Genomic DNA, 22,026 nt, shown 5'->3' on the forward strand with positions numbered 1-22,026 from the left:
GGGGAGTATACATTGGTTCATTATTTTACGTTTCAGACAAACTGGGATATTGCTCTTCCCTGAATGCTATCCATCCAAAATTTATTCTTCTCGTGACTTCCAGCCATTTATCATTATTACAGCTAATAACTTGTCCTAGATAAGTATATGACTCCACCTTTTCAATTACTGCTCCTTCAATCATTATTTCTCTTTCTGTGGCATACTTGTTCATCATTACTTTTGTTTTAGCCATATTCATCTTTAGTCCAAAATCCTTACTAACTGTGCATAACTGATTAAGATTTTCCTCTAATTCTTTGGGATCATGGCTTATGACCACAATGTCATCTGCAAATCGTAAATGGTTTAGGTACTCTCCGTTCACATTGACTCCTTTCTGCGACCAGTCTAATCTTCTGAAAGTTTCCTGAAGGGCAGCAGTAAACAGCTTCGGAGATATTGTGTCTCCTTGTTGAACTCCTTTCTTGATTTTAAATTTCCTACTGTCTTTGTCTAGTCTAATAAAGGAGGTAGCACTCTCATATATTTTCTTCAAAATCGTAATATGCAGGGTATCTATGCCTTGTCTTTCCAGTGCCCAAAACATTGTCTTATGCTGTATGGAGTCAAATGGCTTTTCATAATCCACAAATGCCAGGCATAATGGTGTTTTATATTCATTTGCTTTCTCCATTAGCTGTGATATTACGTGAAGGTGATCCATAGTTGAGAATCCTGTCCTAAAGCCAGCTTGCTCTTTCGGTTGATTCTCATCAAGTATTCTTTCTAATCTGTTAGTAATGACCCTTGTGAACAATTTGTAGTTGTGGGATAACAAGCTAATTGGTCTATAATTTCCAATTTCTGATTTATCTCCTTTCTTATGCAGCAAAACTATGATTGCATTATTCCACTGCTTAAGCGTGACACCTTTTCTAATGCACTTTGTGAAGAGCCTTGTCAGTTTTTGTGTTATGTCTCTTCCTCCCAATTTTAACAACTCTACAGTAACTTCACCTTTCCCCGGAGCTTTCTGATTCTTCATTTTCTTCAATGCATGTTCTACCTCATCAGGAAGAATATCGAGTAGGTCGTATGTGTTGCTACTTTGCAATCCATCTTCCCCACTGCTGGCATCATTCCCTCGCTCCTTGTATAATTCTCTATAGTAGTCTTCTGCTATTTGAATTATGCCTTCGCTGCTGTTTATAAGTACACCATCGCTATTCTTCAGTTTCAGTATCATTTGTCTTTCTGTATTACTGCTCATGGCTGCTGATTTAAATCCTTTGTTTTCCCCTAATGCTTGTTCTACTTTTCTTGTGTTAAATCTTCTTATGTCATCTCTGAATCTCTTTCTAATGGCTTTGCATAACTCAGTATACTCAATTTTCTCCCTGTCAGTGTTTTTCTTGCTTTTCATTTGTCGTCTTCGGTTCATCATGACAAGTGTTTCTTGACTAATTTTTTCTTCTTTGGATTTCTTTTTCCATATAGGCTTGGGCTTTATCACTTTCAGAAAGTTATAATATTTCTCGTCGATATTTTGGTCCTGAGCAGTCTGCAGAAGCTCAAACTTGTTCTTAAGTTCCAGTACATACTGCTTTTTCTCCTCTTCTGTTATCTCGAGGACCTTTGTATTATCTACTCGAGTCAGTTTTTTCCTATATATATATATATATGTATATTTTTTTTTTTGTATTATTTACTCGAGTCAGTTTTTTCCTTTCCTACATCTATATCAAGTGTACATCTTACCATTCTGTGATCACTTCCAACATTTACCTTATTCAGGACGGTAACATCATTCACAATATATCTTCTGTTAGTGAGGATGAAGTCGATTTCATTAGTTGTTAATCCATTTGGACTCGTCCATGTCCACTTTCTGTTCACCTTTTTCTTGAAAAAAGCATTCATTACTGACAATGTGATAAAATTATATCAATTTATATGTGAAACTCCTGGCCAAGCTGGCTGTGAAGGGTATATTGAAGGCGTATTTATTTTCTCTGCAGTAAAGAATATTTATTTATATATTAACTGTTGCTCTTAACCTAGCTTCCTTATATGCTCATATTATAACTTTTTCAATGTATCTACCATGTGCTATACATATTTCATGTAAGAAACATGAGGCCTTACTTCTTGCTGCATTTCCCTTGGTTTTGACAGCTGACTGAGAAAGACATTAAAATCATTGAATTTGCAGCATTCAGTACATTTAATGTATTATTCTTTATTTTTATTTTGTACCTTGTTTTATTCCACAATTTCGACTTCCGGTTTTGTTAGACTACTTACTCTTCCTTTACCACATTCATTACCTACTAATCTATATTTCTTTATGGTCGTTGGGTTCTTTCTACTATATATAGTAGTAATCCAGGTCTATAATCCTACACGATTATCTATTCTATATATCTGTATCTATTACTATTATACTACATATATATAAAAGCTGGACACTACCATGCAAATATCAGATGGTTTCTGCAGAGTTTGTGTAAAATAAAAGCAGATAATCAAGTTATTTAAAAGAATAATATACTATAAAAAATACACATGCTATCCAACAGTAAGTCATAGAACACTTCTCTGATTCATGTTACTGTGACTATTACGAGGGTGGTTCAATAAAGAATCACCCTCACCTACTTCCACATATTGCAAGAGTCATGATATTTTGTGTGTAGCATCATACATATCTCTGTACTAAAGGTGTAAAATTTCAGCCTTGTGTCTTAATTTGTTTTTCTCTTACAGAGCTGAACGTGTGACGAAGTAGCATCATGGACAAAGTTGAAGCCAGAGTTGTATATCCAATATCTGTTCTTGAAGGGGAAATCTCCCAAAGAAATCCACAAGAAGATGACTGCTGTATATAAGGATGAAGCTCCATCCTATGGCATTGTGAAGCACTGGCATAGACATCGGTAGAATATGAGCCCATTCCAGGTCGTCCCCATTCAGTCATTGATGACAGCAGATCAGAAAAGTGGAGTTGTTAATCATGGACGATTGCCAGATATCTATGTGAATTGTCCCATGAGGTGAAGATTATTGTGGGCTCTGTTGAAACAGTCCTTCAAGACCAACTCCATTTACGGAAATTGAGTGCAAGATGGATTCGCCGATTATTGGCTGGTTTCCAGAAGGCTGATCAACAACAGAAATCACAAACGTTGTTAGCCATGTGCCAAAAAAATGAGGAAGACTTTTTCTCTCGTCTAATCACTCAGGATGAAAGTTGGATACACGATTTCGACCCTGAAAGTAAAAAGCAATTCTTCAAATAGGCCTCTGGGGTTGGGTATATTCATACTATGATTTTTTAGCATTTCTCACCAACCATTGAAGTAAAAACGAAAACCAAAATCTTAATAACTTTGTATTTAAATTTATAATAGATTTACAGTAGATCAAACAAAATAAGTACAATTAAATTTACATTGGATATACAAATAAAATACTGAATTAAAATACAATAAAATATACTAGATTAAAAGCACTAAAATAACTGTAGCTTTCGAAGGCTTCCACCTTCTTCCTCAACAGACTGTTGAGGAAGAAAGCAGAAGCCTTTGAAAGCTACAGTTATTTTAGAGCTTTTAATCTAGTATATTTTATTGTATTTTAATTCAGTATTTTATTATCAGTATTTTATCATTTTATTTATATATTCATTGTAAATGTAATTATACTTGTTTTCAGTTATTTTAGCGCTTTTAATCTAGTATATTTTATTGTATTATCAGTATTTTATTTGTATATCCACTGTAAATTTAAGTGTACTTGTTTTGTTTGATCTACTGTAAATCTATTATAAATTTAAATACAAAGTTATTAAGATTTTGGTTTTCATTTTTACTTCAATGGTTGGTGAGAAATGCTAAAAAAAATCATAGTAAGTAAAAAGCAGTCCATGGAATGGCAACATCATGGCTCCCTATCCCCCAAGAAGGCAAGGGTCCAAGCATCAGCAGGAACGGTCTCGCTGACAGTGTTTTGGGATGAGAAAGGCATAATAATGACTGATTACCTGCTGAAAGGTAGAACAATTACAGGTGCCTGTTATGCCAACTTACTCACAAAATTACGGGAGAAAATCAAAACATGTAAGCATGTAGGTACTGTCCAAAGGTGTGAAAATGCTTCAAGACAATGCCCCAATTCACACTTCTGAAATTGCAACAATACAAGTGGCCACTTGTGGATATGAAATACTGCCCCATCCAGCCTACTCACCCGATCTTACATTGGACTTCTTGTTTCCTTCCTTCAAATCATTTCTTCGGGGGACCCACTTCCCTGATGATGAGACACTCATTTCTGCAACAGAGTCATGGTTCAAAGACCAACCTCACCATTTCTACAAAAACGGTATTCGTAGCCTCATCAATCGATGGGAAAAATGTGTAAATCTCACGGTGGCAATATAGAGGCTAAAACCTGTGCCGAGAATCAACAGGCTAGCACCTCTGCAGCAAGGTCAGGGTGATTCTTTATTGAACCACCCTAGTAAATATGCAAATATTTTCCCCTAAAAATGATCAGCAGTCAGCCTAGAATTCGGTTCAAATGTATACAAAGAATGATTGATGTCATATGGTGAAAATGTCTGTGCATGCATCTGCTTAGTAATAAAAATTTCCTACATTAACAATTCACAATGTGCTGAAGAAAATGGAGTTCAGAGGTAACAGAGTTCTAGAAATAAGCAGAAAGGTGTGAAATACTAAGCAGCCAAAAGTAAACATGAAGTGTTTCCGTATCATGCGCAGAGCTGAGCTAAGTGCCATGAATTTTCACAGAAGAGCCAGAGCTCAACTAATTGTTGATAACAAAATGCACAGTGTAGATCAACATGGTGCAAAGCACAACAGACACAGACTGTGGAAATCAATGGAAATCAATCTGTGAAGTCACGAGTCATGCTTTTTCAGTCTGATGGATGTGTGAACATCCATCATGGGTATAAAGGATTACTGGAGAATGCTTACTATTTGAGTGCCATGTCCCAAATGAGAAGAAGTGGTGTTGGGATGATTTGGGGAATGTTTCTTGTGGTATAGTTGATGTTCACTAGTCCAGTACATGGAACTATGAATGATGTATCATACTTTATGGTAATTTTGTGGAATGACAATGCTCCATGTCACAAGACAAGGGATTGCAAACACGTGGTTTGAAGAAAACAACACAAATATTGCACTGACTAGCACAGAGACAATCTCAATCCAGTGGAACATTTTGGGGAATTTGGACACAAAATAATGGCAAATCCAAGAAAGACTTCCATCAGTGGAACACAGAAATGTTTTTAAAAGTGGACTAAAGCACATCAGGCCTCTACTAACCAGAAATAAGGTCTTCCATGAAGTAGTCATTACAGCTAAACATGCCAAAATATATTTTGTTCATAACTAAATATGTCCAATGACTCTTGATAAGATAGCATGAGCACTTGTGCGTACTTATGTACGTACATACATATATACATACACGGACACAAACATAGATATACATGGCAACATACCTTCTTTATTATTTGCTCACATGTTGTGAGTGATATTTTAATTGATCTTTCTACAACTGGTCCAATCCACTCTTGAATAGCACGTTCAACAGCAGGTCTCACACACTGTTTTAACTGAGGATTAGTTTGAAGTAATGCCAACTGAAATGAAAAAAATTTAATACAGTATTAATTGATAGTTTTGAAATGAAGTCCTTTCAATTAGCCTGTTGGCATCTACATTTGGAACCCCTTTTGATCTGATTCACCTGAGTTTTTATGGATGTGCCATCAGGCTAACAAAACACAAATCAATGTTGAAATTTACCTAACTCAAACTTCAAATAATTGAGAATAATTTATTAACAGCTGAAAAGAGGTTAAAAAAACAAAAAATAGAAAACTACAGTAATTATAAGTATAACATAATAATCTTTTTTTTTTTTTTTTTTTTTTTTTTGGCTAACTGGGTCTTAAACAGGTGTGCTGATTATGTAGGACATTATCAAAATGTTGTAAATGCAATCGGACTTACCATATATTACATCTGTTAGCCTTTTCTCTTAATACTTTTACTGGAGCAACTGCAACTAAGGTAATTTTTTTCATCTATTGTTGGCTTCCCTGATTGCTGGATGAAAAACTAGAGTTTCCAAATAATTGAGAAAATTTATTAACAGAGAGAAAAAAAAACAATTTTTCCTACTGTAAGGGTTGTATATTTCTTTGCAGAAAAACCATGCTATCTTTGACCAAGACCTATTAAAGAATTGAATAACACACACACACACACACACACACACACACACACACACACACACACACACACACACACACACACACACACACACACAAATTCGTCCTGTCCCAGCAGGATTTGACACCAGACCTCTTCTACACAAAGTGAAGCAATTGTGCCAACTGTGACGGCCTCTTTCAGCCAAATCAATGTAAATATCTGTGTGAGTAAGGCTCAGAAATATAAAATTAGTGATACAGAAATTACAGATGATTGTTTATTAGAAAAAAAACTTTTGGGCCTAAAGACAAGTAAGACTCCTGGAGTTGATCACATGTACCCAAAAATTTTGTGGGAGGCAGGGAGAAAGTGCACTGATTCATTAAGATTAATTATGATGGCATCATTGGACTTGGGCGAGAGATTCTTCCAAGTCCAATCATGATTTTCCATGATTGGACCATAGTCTTCATGATTTTCCATACCAGTGAAGTCAGACCTTCAGTCTGATTTCAGTGGTATGGAAAATCAGAGAGGCAACAACAAAAAGTTTAATGCCAGGCCATTTAGACAAAATTGGAATTCTGAAAGATACACAACATGGTTTTGTCAAGGGAAAATCATGTTTACCTAACTTGGTTAGCTATTTTGACAGAGTTGCTCATGTGATTAATGTAGAAAATAATTTCAACATTTTTTAATTGGATTGTAGCAAATCATTTGATTCAAGCCTTTGTTAAAAGGCTACCACATATGTTGGTATCTCAAGTAAGATGGATTGCAGAGTAACCATATTCACTGCTTCCCACCAAGTGTATTCAAAATTCAATGTATTCTGAAGTCACTACTGTTTTCCTGACCAAAAATATAAGCTTTTAAATACATTTTTAGCAAAGATTATTTGAAAAAGTAGATTTTGAATCAACAATGATATTCAAAATCTGAATTGGGTCCCACAACTTGTGAAAATCCTGTCTAATTTGAAAAGACTGCTGAAACCAACTACTAGAAACATTGCTATAATGAAATTGAATGGAACTATTATGAAAATTTGCTAATGTACTGCATATAATATCATTATACAGTCTATGCATGAAACTAACTTGTGTTACGGGGGCATCTGTAATCCATTTTATTTATATTGCTGATAGGGAAATTAAAAAAATTCTCTTAAGGAATTCACAACAGGAACGTGAAATCTGTTTATACTTCTCGCAAAGACCATGAGTTTTATTTTTGATGACATAATACAGTGGATTCCGGTTATTTGGGCCACCAGTTAATCGGGACAGCCATTTATTTGGGACAAACTTTAAAGACCAGAACCCAATCAAGAAAATAGCCAGGGTTTACTTCATTTATTTGGGGCAACATGCTGTTTAATCGGGGCAGGAGACCGCAGCACTAGAGATTACTCTACGATAGTCTCTGACCGTACCTTGTTGTTCAGTTGCATTTCTGGAGGTCACAACCATAAAACAATTAGCAGTCTCCTGCTTATTGGGCTTTTCTGTTAGTGCAATCTATCATAAACGGATAGTAAACTCGATCTTATTGAATTTGCGATAATACCGACAGTTGGAATTCTGTGGGTTATTATGGTGAAATGTGTTTCCACTTCCATGAAATCTTCAATCATATAAAAAAATTAATTTTCAGAATCTTCTCTTCATTCCTATTTTTAAAGCGTTGTAACTTGTTACCCCGTTCTCACTTGCACGTATCGTGTTACTTGCAATCTGTGTGTGCGTTGTTCTTTGTTATTGATTTATTTATTTATTTTTTTTTTTGGGTAGTTGTTGGCGCTTCGGCTTCTGTGGCCATAATGCACTTCCCAAGGTTTTTGCAGTACTTTGATCCAAGCCCGAGGCGGGAATCGAACCCGCGACCTTTGGGTTGCCAGGCAGGCACTTTACCCACCCGGCTAGCCCGGTCGGCTTGTTATTGATTGCTTATCTTTTTACTGTTTTAAATTTTAGTCCCTACCCACAAATGTCAGTGAACAGAAATTTCAACTAGTTAGTATGTACATATCACAGTATGTATTAATTATTCCGATTTTCACATATAATATTCCTCCTATTTTTGCAAATTACAATTGCTATTTAATAGAATTAAAATTCAATTCACAAAGGTGATCACAATGATCGGTGCTTACTTCACATCGTATAGTGAATGGTACTTTACTATGGTGAGTCCATCGTAATGTGATTTGATTGTACAGTGGGGGTCCACTGTATTTTTAACTATTTACGTGAAACTTTGCATAATTGGGGCAGCTGCTTAATTGGGCCAAAATTCACTAGTCCCAATGTGTCCCAAATAACCGGAATCGACTGTACTCATGCAGCTTGACATATACATGCTGAACATTAAAAACAAGTGCCGTATTTTTAATTGTGTATAATTGTACATATAATTATACATAATGAAACTAGAAAACATCCATATTTTGGAGTATTACTTGTTGTTTAATGCTTTTAATCCATGCAAAACAAGGTGATATTTCTCTCTTCTAGCACTACCACTCATTCCAGAAATTTCATAATTAACATCATGCTAATTACAGCTGTGTAAGCTGGTTATAAAAAAACTTGCATGAACCAGTCTGATGTTGCTTTAGAGCAGTGGTTCCCAACTGATGGTTCGCAAACCCCTGGGGATTCGCACTAAAAATTCTGTAATGATGTCTGCTCAGTTTCACATAGGTATATTTTTGCAAATTACACAATAATTTTATATTATTTATGCGGTTTGGTTTAAAATTTATATTTAGTGTGGTTTGGGTCATGTGCCCTTATGACAAGATGTTAGAGGGAGAATGATTGGGTGCAAACATGCCAATATGTATTGCACCGTTCAGCTGTGGTAAAAGGGTTATAAAAAATGTATAACTAATAATAAACAAAGACAGAATAAGTTAAAATAAAATTAAATATAAAGAAAAGAACTGCCAATGAAAGAAACCACATTTCCCACAATTCCTTATAATTAGTTTACTATCTTACAATATATCATGTTAAATAAATGTTTTCCATACTAAATTTTTTTTTCAATCTCAAAGACATTGGCTATGTATAAGTACTTAACAATAATTTTATATTATCATGCAATATCGCTTATAAAAACATTGTACTGGAAATATTTTATAATAAAAATTCCGAAGTATAATATGATTTCAGAGAATATAGGCTTAGTGGTTCGCAATAAAAATATGTTGAAAGGGGTTCCCGAGTCAAAAAAGGTTGGGAACTGCTGCTTTAGAGCATACAAGAGAGAGCTCTGTGTACAGATACAACCGTAAAAATGTAAATGTGAAATTTTATCCCAACTGTGTGGAATTAAATCTATTTTTTATGCAAGTAAATTAAGTCAATATTTCAGGAAGATATTAAACCATGAGGTCATTTCAGTTTTCTCATGTTCAATACTACTTTAGTGAGCCAAACTAAAAGAAAGATCAAAGACACAAAAGTTTTTGGAAAAACACAAGCATAATAATAGACATAATGCAATTTACAGCGTTTAAGGCCTCTGAATGAAAATTTATTAATGAAAATTGTGTAGTGCATTAAGACATAATTTTAACACACAAACACAAAGAAAAAAAAACAAGTTTGCAAAACAGCAGCATTACTATAACATCTAATAATAATAATTTTTAATAATACAAAGATGAGTACTTAACGTCAATTTGGAAATCCCAGAACTGAGATCAGCAGAGCCTTTACATATGAGAAAAGAACAGTCAATTTATTAAATATTATTATTCTTATTATGCGATGCACTAAACACGATAGCAAGTTAGTTAATTGTATATATATTCAATGGAGAGAATTGCTATCATTGCTATGTATCAATAAAAGAGAATTATTGCATGTCTATCAAATCATAATTGACTGAAAATCATTTTTTTTTTGTGTAATTTTATAAGCTGGTATGTGCTAATTTGATAAATGACACATGTTTTTTCATTCTCTGAAGGTATTCTACATTCAATAAATGAAGAATAGAATCTTAATTTAGAATGGAACTAAATTCTATCTGCCAATGGAGCTCCTCCACTATGGCTGTGTTTCCCTCAATAACCTCTGGTGGCATACTGCTAGCACTTATTATTCAAATTTCTGCACTGTTACAGCCTTTTTTGCAGCCCATGCCAGCAATAGCAAAATGATATGTTCAAATGTTTACCAAATGCATAAGAGGATATTTATGTTTTAGCTTTCATTCCTCTATTCAGGGCTGTTGTTAAAACATTGCTGAGTGATAACTTTTGTTGGAGCTGTTTTACTTGCAAAAGTCGGGTGTGCTTCATTCCTGGCATCAAGGTGGTTTTTCTGCACATGTCATGGCCATTTCAAGGCAAATTTTTATAGCCCAGTGCATGCAGTGTCAGAAAAGCAATTACAATTAACAGTGCCAATTTTTTTACTAATAAAAGAGAATTATGTGCAAACTATGATTTGTTTTCATTATTTATGACACATGAGTAACACAAACCAAGAACAAAGGTAAAATAAATTAAAAACCAGTGGTAACTTAGAAATAGGCTACTATGGTAGTGTATAAAAAACAAAAAAAAAAAAAAAAAAAAAAAGGAGTATATGCCAGGTACTAAAAACAACTTAGATAATCAGACAGATTTAAAAGTTGTAAAAAAGTGAAAAACTATGGACTGTAGTCATGGTCTGATAAAATTTGACAATGTATATGGCTTAGTTAGATAATTAAAAGCTGTAAAATATATATGGTGTTCACCAATAAAATCTGAGCATTCAATAAATGTGTTTAATACTTAAAATGGTATTACAGCGAACAGGAGGGTTATCAGCCCCTCAGCAGAAAAGTGTGTCAGATGACTGTGTCCTATGAAGAGCCAAGCTAGAAGAACAACTTACTTTGTACAAATTCTGCACAGACAAGACTGCCATTGTTCAATTACAGGTTTAATCTGGTATAATTTGTTTGTAGCCTAACTGTGCAATGAATGTTGACACCGGGAAACCAGTTTTCTTTTGTATTAGTTGGCAGCTGTACAGAGGACTAACAGACAAGGGTTATTTCAAGGTCACTTGAATGATTTGGCAGCATTGTTTGCCAAATCATTTCCCAATCCCAATGTGGTTGGAGATACAGCAGAAGTAAATATTAAATTCAGATTCAGAAAGGTACTGTAGCCTTTGCTGTACTCAGGACATGACTGGACGTAGGTTTTATGCCACTGAAGACAAAGCCTGCAAACTAAAAGAATTGGTATAGATATAATACATTTTTGGTGGTGTAGGTTTTTGCATGATCCAAGGCTAGCTCAACTCTTGCAGTATATTTGCTACATTCAGGGGAAATCTGTATGGATATTGTAATGTTAGGAAAGACAAATCCGTCAGACAGTTCTGACTTCAGGTCATTTACATAAACAGGGAAGAAGTTATTATGTTTGGCTCAGTGTGCTGAATAGAACTGAAGGTAAATAGACAATGGAGTAACATATTTCCCCATTCCTTAAAGGAAAAACTGCATGCTAGTTACGAATACTAAATACAAATAGATTCAGTATTGGCATCCAAGAGCTATTTAGGGAAGTCAGGTGGGTCTTGTAAAGATTTTTCCACTGTAGCTCAAACAGATGTTCATGTGGAATGGTCTGGCAGGGACTTCAGTTTATAAGCATAGTGTAGAGACTGGACATGAGCTGTTAAAAATGCTCCAATAGAAATACATATCGGCTGATGGTGGGACAGAATCTAGCCACTGAAGTATACTCTTCCAGGCTGACACATATATGAGATCTGTAATCTAGTTCAGACCATAGAAATGCACGATAGAGGCATAATAAGATGTATTGGTCTGTGCTCAAAGAGGTAGAGGAGATAGTATGAAAGTTGTTTAAAGCTCTTATGGACTTTGTACGTAGTTGAGAGTTGTGAGAAAGAAAAGTCAACTTTCCATTGTGGGCACTACTTGGAATAGAATTTTGCCCATGCCTAAGTTCAGGTTTAAGATAGAGATTATGTTTGCAGTCGGTCCTCTGTGGTGAGAACCTGAAGCCATTAGTCACTGACAAGGAGATGATGCTATCAATGGTAAGTTGTAGTTGTTTCTTGCTAACCCTCATGTTGGAAGACTGATAGGAAAGCTCTTGGATAGATATTTCCAGTCTAATTAAATGGCCCATAAGCAGACCTGTTCTTTTAGAAGCTGCACTGAATGTCTTCTAAATACCATATAAGACAAACACCGATATTCCCCCTCAAGATTTTGCACAAACAACTACTCAGAGCAATAGGATAATAAGAATTTTGGGATCTTTTCTGGCAAGAACAATTGTTTTTGCTTTATACCAGGAGTCTGGAGACCTCTCTGCAAGAAAAATTCTGTTATATAAGAAGAGCATGTAATCCACAAATGTTTGTAAAAGGTGTTTAAACATTTCATAATGGATTTCTTCTGGTCCCACAGCACTTGCCTTAGTAACGACTAGAGCTCTTCATAGCTTATTTGTAGTAGACGGCTTATTGTATGGGTAAAGCCCCAATGACGTAAAATTGTCTGGTTTTCAATTTTTTGTTACAGGACTAGAAATTCTAGGGAATAAGATGGTGTTGCTGTATATTCCAGGTTCAATGTAAGGTGGGATGTGTATTTTCCCTTCATTTTACAGATTTTGTCCAGACAACTTCACTGTTGGTCAACTATAATAGAAAAAAGCAAAATGGATCCAAGATTCATTGTGACTCTGATGGATATAATGTGCTTCAGCACATTTAAAGGTTACACGATTATCTGTGGTGGGATATCATCAGAACATTCCCCAGGTTTTGTTTTCTGCTGTGCATACTGCATTCCACACCGATTAGGGAAATGGTAGAAATCAGGCAGATGTTTTTAGAAATGCAGGTGCAGCTGTACAGACAATATTTTCTGTGATGCATGTGACTGCATCACTGAAATCTTCTTCTCGCATAACCTAAAAGGAAGACACGGTCTCCCATTAAGTAGGGCGATTATCATATGGAAGTTATCATTTCCAGAGGGGGTTCTCCTCCACCTTCCAAGTAAGTGAGGGAGGAGAGAAGGGGAGCATATACAAAGATTAATGGTAGAAAATGTAAATGGAAAAAAAAAAAAAAAAAAATGCATGTCCACAAATTCCCAAGGAGTAACAGGAGGCAACTAATAACAAGATCAGCAGGGTCTCTCTCTCTCTCTCTAGGGCATGTCAGTCCCCAGGTGGCAAACAGATATAGCAGACTGCTAATAAAAACCCCAATGTAAGGCAAACTGTCACCACCTCTACGCTGGTTATAAGTAGCAAAAGCTGAAATGGGGTCTGGTTGCCCACAAGAATAGCAACTCCTCCTCAAGCAGGGCCATACACAATTCTATCCTTATGAATGATAGTATGATTACACATGGTCATTGTCTGCCTTCAGGGAAGTCTCTTTTTAACAAAAGCAGGTTGGATCATCCTTTTGCACGAATATCTCAATGTCTTCAGTATTTCAACAGAATCCATGACAATTCCACTATAGGAATTTAGCCATTATTTAGGCTTCATGGATCCACTGGTAGGCTTCCAAAGTGCCGAGGACACATTTTTCAGTCTTGGGTTGTAGTAGTAGTAGTAGTAGTAGTAGTGGCACTTGATGCAAGAAAGCAAGTGTAGGAGCTTATGCAGCATCAGCCAAAAAAAAAAAAAAAAATCACACCATTCCCTCCAAATGCCTGTCCAGTTCCTCCTTAAATTTATTTAATCTATCAACTTCCACAACGACAGATGGAAGTTTGTTCCAGCAATTAACCACCCGCTGGCTAAAGGCAAATTTCCGCACATCTATTCTACATCTATCCTTTCTTAATTTGAACTTATGTCCCCGTAGGTTCGTATTCTGAACAAGTGGGAGGATCCCATCAGAATTCAGCGTGCTCAACCCATTCAAGGCCTTATAGACCTCAATCAGATCACCGCGCAGGTGCCTAGTCTCCAGCCACTGCAATTTGCAGAACTTAAGCCTCTCTTGGTAAGAGGATCCCTTCATTCCCCTCACCAATCGTGTTGCTCTTCTCTGTACACGCTCAAGCAAATCTACATCCTTCCTAAAATGAGGCCTCCAGACCTGTACGCAGTACTCAAGGCGTGGCCTGACCATTGCCTTATACAGAGGGACAATCACCTCCTTTTCCCTGCTAGCAAAATTCCTATATATCAATGACAAAACCCCATGACCTGCCCTAGCAGCCTGTCTACATTGCTCAGAAAACTTCATATCTGACTGCACAATTACTCCCAGGTCTTTTTCATTTTCTACCACCTTAAGTGTAGTACCACACGGTACGTTTCTCTGGGGTTACTTCTACCCATATGCAGTACTTTGCATTTGTCAAGGTTAAACTTCAGTTGCCACTTCTTAGCCCATCTGCCCAAATTATCTAGATCCTGTTGCAGTAGCACACTGCCATTACTGTCATTAACAACCCTGCCAACCTTCGTGTCATCTGCAAACTTCGACATTAAGCCTGATATACCTTCATCAATATCATTGATAAATATACAAAACAACAGTGGACCCAACACCGAACCCTGTGGGACTCCAATAATAACATTAGTCCACGAAGAGCAGCACCCATTGATTACCACCCTCTGTCTTCTCCCACTTAACCATCCTTTTATCCATTGTAGCAACTTACCCTTAATACCATTCTGCTCCAATTTGTACAGTAGTCTTCCATGCGCAACAGTGTCAAAAGCTTTCCTGAAATCCAAGTATATGATATCAAAATTATTTTTTGCATCCAGTTCCTTTGTGACCACATCATAATAACCAATCAAATTTGTCAGACAAGACTTTCCCTTAACAAACCCATGCTGTGTCTGAATTATTGCTGCAGTCTTGTCTAGATGATCCTGCAATGCATCTTTAACCAGTGACTCCATTATTTTACCCGGAACAGAAGTTAAACTAACTGGTCTGTAATTATTCGTGTCACCCTTCGAACCTCCTTTGTGAATTGGGGATACATTTGCACATCTCCAGTCCGTGGGAACCTCCCCTGAATCCAAGGATGCTCTCATAATTATGGCTAAGGGTTTGCTTAGTTGCTTTGCCGCCTCCTTTAATATAACTGGATAGATCCCATCCGCCCCAGGTGCCTTTCTTATGTTTAACTTCAACAATTTCTCCTCCACTTTGCTCTCAGTTATTACAAAATCATTAAGCACACTGCTACAATTTGATAACCTTCTTCCATTTTCAAACTGTAATGATTCCTCACGTGTGAATGTAGATGCAAAATACTCATTCAGTTTGTTTGCTATCTGAGCAGGATCATCAACAGTCGAACCATCGATGTCAAGTGGACCAATCATATTCAGCCCCTTCCTTTTAGAGTTTATATAAGTAAAGAAATCCTTGCTGTTTTTCTTAGCATCTTTTGCCAAAGATTTCTCGTAATCCGCCTTTGCCTGCCGAACTTCCTTTGTGACCTGATTACAGACTAGCTTATATCTGCTACAGGCTTCTGCGTCGCCTGATAATTTATAGGCATCCCATGCATTTTTCTTCTCTGTCACAAGTCTCATTAGTTCATTTGATAACCATTTAGGCCTAAACCTTGAACAATATTTCTTCATCGGTATGAAAAGTCTAGTAGCTTCCACGATTAATTCCTTGAATGCTTCCCACTTAGAATTTACTGTTTGTAACATCGTCAGTCGATCCCACTGTACAGAATTTAAAAATTGTCTGAGACCACTGTACTCCCCCTTTACGCAAGCAAAAACCCTTTCCTTTACCCCTGACGGTAGTTACCTCTTTGAGTAAATCCCACTTCAGCACACTGTGATCACTGCCACCTAGTGGTTCCTTTATCTGCAAATTCTTAATACACGAATGATCACTGCTGATAACCAGATCAAGAGTATTACTTTCTCTGGTTGCCTCTCGAACATGCTGCTGCAGAAAACAATCATCCAATAAATCCACAAAAGTCTGACTAGTGTGTGAGTGACCAACCCACAAGTTCCAGTCAATATCTGGGAAGTTAAAATCCCCCATTATAAGACATTCTGATTTACTGGCCCACTCTATTTCTCTGTACAATTGTTCATTGTACTCATTCGAGTCATTAGGCCTATAACACACTCCTACTCTTATTTTTGCTTTTGCAGTGCTTACGTCACACCAAACTGACTCAACAGTGCACTGTCCATCTATATCAACTGGATGCACTTCTTTTGATTTTATGTTTTTCTTAATTAACAGCATAACACCTCCTCCCTTTCTGTCCTGTCTATCCTTTCTGTACACATTGTACTCCCCAAATTCCAGTTCTGCATTCCTTATATCTTTGTGACACCACGTCTCTGCTATCCCAACAATATCCGCCTTTGATGTCTTGACCAACACTTCAAATTCATCAAATTTATTTACTATACTTCTAGCATTGGTATACATGCAAGCATACATGCTCCTATGCCTATTCCTTGTTACCCTAACACATTCCATATACCCAACTATTCCAGGATGACTGCCATCCATCCCTGAAACCCCCAACACCCCTCGCTCCAGGTCGCTTCTTATTCTAATAGAAGTTGTGCAAGAATCACCTTCACCTCTGCCTGCGGTTACTGTTAAACTATTAGTCTTTGTATCCCCCCAAGCTAGCAGTTTTCCGACCCACCTAACACTGCCTCGATAGCATCAGCAAATATTCTTGCACCCTTTCTATTTAAGTGTATCCCATCCCTGTAGAAACAATCTCTCCTGTTAACAAGTACAGTCCAGGCTGAAAAAAATTCTACCCCTTGAGCCTTGCACAATCTTTCCAGGGCCGAATTGATCGACAAGGCTCTCATCATATACTCCCTCCTATCGTGTCTGGGCAGAATTGCAGACACTTTCAAATTCAACCCTAATTCTCGGCTTTTTTTCAACAGTGACCTGTACTTGTTGAGTAATTCTGCCGGTCTCCTACTCTTAATATCATTAGTGCCAACGTGTACAACTATATCACCTTTTGTGCCCTTGAAAGATGATATCCGCTTTACAACGTCATCAACCTTTGCCCCTGGCAGACATACCCTGGTCCTGTTCCACCTATCCTTTTTACATAGCATGTTCCCCGTTTCCCTGACAATAGAGTCACCAACAACTAATAGTTCCTGTGGGACCAGCGCATTCTGCCTTGGGGGTTGCCGCTGTGTTGCGTGATGACCAAGTGCAAGCTCTGGCGTTGATGTGGGCAGCTGAGAGCTTGATGGGCCCCTCAATTTATTTCCTTCGAGGGCATCCACCGTCCTTCAAACTCTCGTATAGGCCCATAACAACGCTGAGTTGTCGCCTGATTTCCTTACACTCCTTACATCGCGCACACACAAAGACATCCCCCATGGCAATATCATGTTCCGTTCCAGAGAGTTCGGCAAACATTTCACAAGTTGCACATTTTTTTAGGCTGTGACGCGTTGGAGAATCGCCCCCCTCAGTTCTCCCCCGAGTCACAACACTCCTGCCACTTTGTGCCCGATGCTTTTGCTTTGCTGCTCTAGTTCGGGGCATGGTAGTTTAAATTAATAAAATCAATAAATTAAATGTCAGTAGTATTTGAATAGAAACTATGAAATAGAAACAGTGAAGCGTATTACTATATAATTATGCGTTAGAGCTACCTCAATTAAAAAATTTGAATTCCCTACAAAAACTTTGAATTCCCTATATACAAAAACAATGGCTACAAAAATCGAACAAAAATAACGGTTTTACCTATCGTAAGTAAAATCCACAAAAAACTCTTTATCTAAATTAAAATAAAAAATAACCAGCGTAACTATAACTATATGACTACGTATTAAGTACAATATAAAACAACAATCATGTAAATAAAAGGCAAACACTTATCGTTTTTGCGGAGCCTGTAACTGTCAGCTGTAACTTTTAAATAGAGTCAGCGCCCTCAAAAGGGTTTCTCTTTTTTGATTTGAAACATCCCTGGGGTACCACAACTGAGTAAATCTGATCACACACAAAAAATACGACAGGGAAGTGATGTCATCTAGAGCCTCTGCAAGAGGCAAATTATTGTAACTTGTATTGTTGCAATCATACTTCCTGCAGCTGCCATTTGATTGTAGCCATCTGAATAGCTACAATCAAATCAACTGGCTTCCATTTCTTTATCTGTAAAGAATTCCACAGCTGATTTGTCAGATGCCTCCTTATCACTGACATCCATTTTTTCTTGTACCATTGTTGGTGATTTTATTTTTATTATTATTTTAACCACTAAGTTCTGATAGTGGTGCAGCATTAGGAGACACTGATATTGGAGTGACTCTTGGTGGTATAGTAATTTCCATTTGCATCCCAATGGAAAACGTCTTTGCGACCTTTTCAGCATATGTTGCTGTATTGCTATATACTAGTTTCACAGCTTTTCTTGACTCGTGGCATGAAATGATCAGTTCCACCTCAAGTCTTTGTATTTATTTTTCTTCTTTCAACTTCTGACATACTTGTAAGTATGCAGAGTGTTCTCCTTGGCAGTTGACACAGGTGGGTTTGTAGTTGAACATGATATAATTTCATGGCCTTTAAAATCACAATGGGCACGTGAAAATGTAATGTGGAAGGGCATTTGTGGGTGTCCATATTTCTGAAACTTAAAGCACATTAAAGGATTTGGGATATATGGCTGAACTGGGCAGTGCATGTACCCTGCAGTGATAGAATAAGGAGATCATGTAGTGAAAGTAAGGAGTAGACTAGATTCTCATCCTCAAGTATAAACATTTGTTTTGCAAGTGTCACTCCTTGCAATTTTAGCTCCAAACAGATCTCCTCTTCACACGCTTCCAGCAGATACTTTTCAGAAATCATGCAATTAGTGTCTTGGGATGTTACTGTAATTGGTATTACCCAAATGAAGGAGCTGTTCAGAGTGCACCTCACATTTTGTTTTTACAAGTGTGTCTCCCCAGAATGCATCTATTTTACATATTTGGGGGAAGCTGCCAAACCTTACAAACTCTTTTAAATAAAGGACATTTTCTCTATGGGCTTCTCACTAGCTGAGTGAATTATTAAATGTTGGACCTCACAGTGTTCAGTTCTGGGTCTCTTTGCTGAAGTGGTATTATCTGCATCAGTGTGATTATTTTCTGGAAGGGACCACCATGTTGGGGGGATACCAGAAGAAAAGTTTAGATTAGCAGGATTCATATCAGTTTGATACCAAATCACCCAGACACTATACTCAAACTGCCATGGCAAACACACTAGATTATTATGTTAGCTTGGAACCTGGACTGTGAGCATTGGATGGTAATCTGCAGAACCAGCAGCATCAGTGGGAAGTTGTCCCCTCACCATATACAGGTGCCCGCATCAAGGGGTCCAAGCCATGGCAGAACATTAAAACGTAACAAGCAAATTTCTTTATTGAAGCCTGAAAAAAGAGAACATAAGAAACTGTTCTATACATGTGAGGATAACCTGCCTAGGGTTATCCTCACACTTTTAGATTAAAAAAAGATCGGCTTACTTTCATTTTCGATTGCTTACACCTGAAGCCTGTTCTGACATTCTTTTTCTTGAGGAGTTAATTAACTTGTCACCCCCCCAGACTCCAAAACTTCTTTTGAATCATGAACTCAATGTTGAAATGAATCCGTGCCACCTTCTAGTACAGCGGTTCCCAACCTTTTTTGACTCGCGAACTCCTTTGAACATAATATTTTTTTATCGCGAACCCCTTTCAACATAATATTTTAATGCGAATACTAAGCCACTTCTCTGAAATCGCATAATATTTCTCAATTTTTATTATAAAATATTTCCAGTACTATGTTTTCATAAGTGGCATTGAGTAATAATAAAAATTATTATTAAGTAGTATTTATACTAAAGCTCTTATTAATCAGTCCAAACTAGATTTCGAACAGGCTAAGAGCAGAAAACTTGCATCTTGTCCAAATGGCAGCCGAGCATTTTGGTCTCTGCCAATTGCCGCAATTTTTGCCCATCTCCATTCCCACCTCTATCAAAACCAGATGGTTCTGTTGCCACATCAGCCAAAAATAAAGCTGACCTTGCTAGCATCCTATTTTTCTTGCAACTCATGTATTGATGATCTTGATAAATCACCTCAAACCATTCCCAGTACACTCCATTCAATGCCTCCTGTGGTTTTCCGTCAAAAGAATGTCAGAATGTTTTTGATGAATGTGATGCTAAGAAAGCTCCAGGTCCTAATGGTATTTCTACACTTGTTCTCAAAATCTGTGCCCCTGAACTTACTCCTGTTTTGTGTCGTATTTTTTTTTTTTACTTTGTTATTCCAGAAGTGTTTTCCTTCTGCTTGGGAATTTGTTCATATCCAGCCAGTTCCTAAAAAGGGTAACAAATCCCTTCACAATTATTGTCCCAATTGCGATTACTTCTACTCTTTCCAAAGTAATGGAGAATTCAATTAATTGTCAACTCTTAAACTATCTGGAAATTTTTCATCTGATCAACGATTGCCAGTATGGATTCCGTCAGTGTTGTTGCACTGGAGATATTCTGGCTTATGTTAATCATCTCTGGACAAATTCAATGGAAAAGTTGGTGAAACTCAAGCAGTTGCTCTTGACAATTCAAAGGCTTTTGATTGTGTTTGGCATAAAGATCTTTTAAATAAGATTCCATCGTATTGTTTTCCAGCTGTTTTTTTGAAATTGTGTATCCAGTTTTTCTCTCTGACCGCTCACCACTAATGCTGGTATTCCCCAAGGTTCAGTTCTGTCTCACACTCTTTTCCTCTTGTATATTAATGACCTTTTTCCGTTGACCGGAAATCCTATCCTTAGCTTTGCTGACAATAGCACATTGCATTCCAACTTCCAGTTTGAGAAACCTTGCACTGTTAAAAACAACTTCAACTTCTTGAGTATCCACTGCCAAATCCTTAAATGTAGATCTCCAGGTAATTCTAGAGTTGGGCAAAGATAACTTAATTTCAATCCTAAAACTCAGCACAAGCACATTACAAATATTGCTTCCTCTGCATCTAAAAAACTTGATTTTCTCTGTACAAATCGCAAATCCGCTTTACCATGGAATATTGTTCCCACATCTAGGGCGGTGCCATTCTCAGGCTTCTAGATTCCATTCAGAAGAGGGCAGTTAGGTAAATTAATGACTCATCTCTAACAGTCTCTCCACTCATCTCATAGATGTACTGTTTCTGCTGCACACCTTTTCTGTAGATACTTCCATGGGCACTGTTCTTCTGAATTGGCTTCTATAATTCCCACTCTCTTTCAAAACAGTCCGAACACGTGCTGCAACCAGTCAACATCTTTTTAGTGTCCAACTTCAAACTCACAGAACCAACTTTTCCTCTTTCTCGTTTATTCATTCAATTGCCGTTTTCTGGAACAACCTTCCTTCATACGTATTTCCTGAAAATTACAGTCTACAGAAGTTCAAGTTTAATGTCAACAAGTATCTTCTTTCATCTTTTCAACCTTCAATCCATGTACGGTACTAAGTACTATAGGTTCTTAAAAAAAAAAAAAAAGTTACGTATACATAACAATGGTGCTCGAGAATGAAAAAAAATTTGGTATGGAAAACATATTTATTTAACACGATATACATAAGACAGTAAACTAATTATAAGGAACTGTAGGAGATGTGGTTTCTTTCTTTGCCATTTTCATTCCTTTTCATTTAATTTTATTTTACTTTATTTATTATTAGTTATATTTTGTAGTTTACAATAATATGCTTATGTAAATCTAACC

General features: G+C 36.9%; 1 protein-coding gene across 6 annotated transcripts in view; it reads right to left on the reverse strand.

The window, feature by feature from the left end:
- The window catches only part of Not1 (CCR4-NOT transcription complex subunit 1), a 710,948-nt gene that overhangs the window by 243,122 nt on the left and 445,800 nt on the right, over positions 1-22,026 (reverse strand). For all 6 annotated transcript variants that reach the window (XM_090381951.1, XM_090381950.1, XM_090381952.1 and 3 more), the window contains one exon: positions 5,522-5,662. In XM_090381951.1, the coding sequence (XP_090238077.1) occupies positions 5,522-5,662 (141 nt within the window). The remainder of the gene's footprint in view (positions 1-5,521; positions 5,663-22,026) is intronic.

Source organism: Mastigoproctus giganteus, chromosome 9 (assembly GCF_048544385.1).
Source record: "Mastigoproctus giganteus isolate SK-2022 chromosome 9, ASM4854438v1, whole genome shotgun sequence".
Taxonomy (NCBI): Eukaryota; Metazoa; Arthropoda; class Arachnida; order Uropygi; family Thelyphonidae; genus Mastigoproctus; species Mastigoproctus giganteus.